Source organism: Aplysia californica, unplaced genomic scaffold (assembly GCF_000002075.1).
Source record: "Aplysia californica isolate F4 #8 unplaced genomic scaffold, AplCal3.0 scaffold00175, whole genome shotgun sequence".
Taxonomy (NCBI): Eukaryota; Metazoa; Mollusca; class Gastropoda; order Aplysiida; family Aplysiidae; genus Aplysia; species Aplysia californica.
In genome coordinates this window covers 686,784-689,409 of record NW_004797445.1, presented here as the reverse complement: position 1 = coordinate 689,409, position 2,626 = coordinate 686,784, and the positions used below count along the sequence as shown (strand labels likewise).

The 2,626-nt window shown below is 42.6% G+C and overlaps 1 protein-coding gene across 1 annotated transcript in view; it reads left to right on the top strand.

Moving 5' to 3' along the window:
• The window catches only part of LOC101850648 (dynein regulatory complex subunit 7), a gene marked incomplete in the record, with an annotated part of 23,582 nt that overhangs the window by 495 nt on the left and 20,461 nt on the right, over positions 1 to 2,626 (top strand). Inside the window, 2 exon segments of the mRNA XM_013082449.2 lie at positions 466 to 679; positions 1,757 to 1,931. Coding sequence (XP_012937903.1) covers positions 466 to 679; positions 1,757 to 1,931 — 389 coding nt within the window.

Sequence of the window (2,626 nt, the reverse complement as noted above, 5' to 3'; positions counted from 1 at the left end):
TCTGTCTGTCTGTCTGTCTGTCTGTCTGTCTGTCTGTCTGTCTGTCTGTCTGTCTGTCTGTCTGTCGACTAGGAAAGTGCCATCACGTGGGAATCAACTTCTTGGAGGGGCCCGACCGTTTGTACACACAGACGGATAGGTAAATGGGACAATGGTGGACACACACACACATACACACACACGCACACACACACACACACACACACACACACACACACACACACACACACTTACAAACACATACACACACATACACACAAACACACACACACACACACACACAAATCTAAAAAGGCTGCTAGATCTAGATCTAGATCTAGAGACATATATTTGACCCACAAATATGGAGCGTCGATATAGGAACAGAAAAAAGGGAGTGTTGTTCTGTTCTACGGTGGGTTTGTGTGATAAAACGTCTCCTGAAAACTTCTTACTTGTTTGTTTGCCTTTTCCTTACCCACCAAGCTGCCCACGAGGATATGGAAAAGGAGGAGGATGGCGAAGAAGAAAACAGAGATGGCCATTCGAACGTTTCATCGGGCGAAAAGGAGGGTGAGGAAGGAACTGAGGAAGAGGAGGACGAGAAGAAAGACGACGAGGAGGGAGATGATGGATCAGAGGGAGAGGACGGGGCAGAATCTCTTAAAGAGGAACTAAACAAGATCCAGGTGGAAAGCCCGTGAGTTAACATTATTGATATTTTTTTCTTTTACCAGATAGTTTTGAATACACCGTCCCTGTCAATACATCTTGTGCTTATCTGAAAATGACGCCCATTTCCAAATTGGCATAATTCATAATATTGTTATATGGTCCTCCAGAATCGTCATCATCAAGTGCCAGACTTGCGACAGACATCGACGATCATGGTTCGCCGTTCACTCATTTGCTCGGATGCTCTCAAAGCATATTTCCCTGAACTTAACCTCGTCACCCGTCTGTTTAGGCTTTCCAAGTGGGTCCGTCTAGAATAACGCGGATTTACACGACGAGTCAGTTAAAAGCAGTAGAATACCTTCGACATCGGAACGTAGCTGCCTTAACACTTGAGGCAAGGGGCCCTTCGAATGACGATAAACGGTCACACATGTAAAAGTCAGTTGCACTGTAGTTTAAAAAACCAGCTGTGTACCACCCCTGAGATCTAAATCTAGTAAGGAAACAAAGAACAACGTTAGAATTGAATTCAAACCAGGGTAGCATAAACCATTGTAGGCTTATTGTCTTTTATTCCCTTACATGTCGAAGGTGTTGAGTGTTTACGCTGACACACTATTGCTTACTATACGTTGGGTTCTGAGAAGGCTGTAGCAAAGTTCATAAGACCCTCATGATTTATCAGCATTTGGTTTTAGGTTCAGAACTTTTATTGGTTGCTCTTCGGTTTAATGTTAGTGGAAGGGACATTATGTTTTCGCTCTCAACGGGATATTGAGCTAGAGTTGTCTAAAACATGTCGTCTCTACTGTAAACTGTTCGAGGACCTTGGCTGCTTCGCCTAATTACTGGTTTAACAACAGAACAACTGAGTGGTTGTTATACTTTGGATTATGTTTAGTTTGATGAAGGGGCCCATATCACCCAACAACAACCATTTAGTGCAGAAAAAAAGCAAGACATAGAAACAGATATTAATGGGAGACAGAACAGAAGTAGGAACTACCATTAGCGACCTCCAAAACAACGAAAATTGGATCAATGCAGAGTTCATTCAAGAAAACTTACGATATTAGTTCAGAAGTCTTATTTTTCACAGGAAACCCACCGAACCGGTGTTCGATCCCTCCAAGTTCCCACCATCGTACAAAGACAACAACCCCAAAGAGCAGAAAGCTATACGCCTCTGCAAGATGGCTATAAAGCAGTTCAGGGATCTGTACTTTGACAGACGACCGCTGTTCCTCAAACCGCTCAATGAGTTTGGTGTTCAGGTAAATCATTATGCTGTACTTTCGTTTTCATAATTTATCGTTATCCCTACCCCCACGCCCCCACCCCTATAATTAATAAAAATCCTAACCAGACAACAGCAAAACAAATAAGACATAATAAAAAATTTTAAAAAGGAAATAAAAGAAAAAAAAGAAAGAAAAAGTTTTGTAAAAAAATAAAAGAACAGGAGACCAAAAGCAAAAGCAAACAAAAATGTGAAAGGCCCCGGAAACCCCTCTCTGTTATCACTGCTCTGTTTGTCTTCGAAATCATGCACTCCTTGTCCTTCTCCCCTCCCCCTTCCCCCCCCCCCCAACAAATAAACTAAAGGCTACATAAAGACACCTCTCTCTCTCTCTCTCTCCCCCCCCCTCCCATTCTTCATTCATTTCAAGTTCGCTCTCTTTCTCGTCCCCGCACTTTCTCACGTTCTCCCTGCTGCGTAACACGCTGCTGTTCCTCACTGTCATGGTTTCTATTTTTCCTTCCCTATTACATATCCACATTCGCCCTTCCATTTTTCCTTCTTTTCCATGCCTTCTTTATTTCAAAATCGGTTTTTTTCCCCACTGTCTTCACGACAGTGATTATTAATATTTTTTTCTCTTGCTGGTATGAAAACTGCTGTCTGTTTCATGCAGGAATTTATCTTATGACCTATGTTTCGTTTTTCAGTTGATCTCCCTCCCCCCCC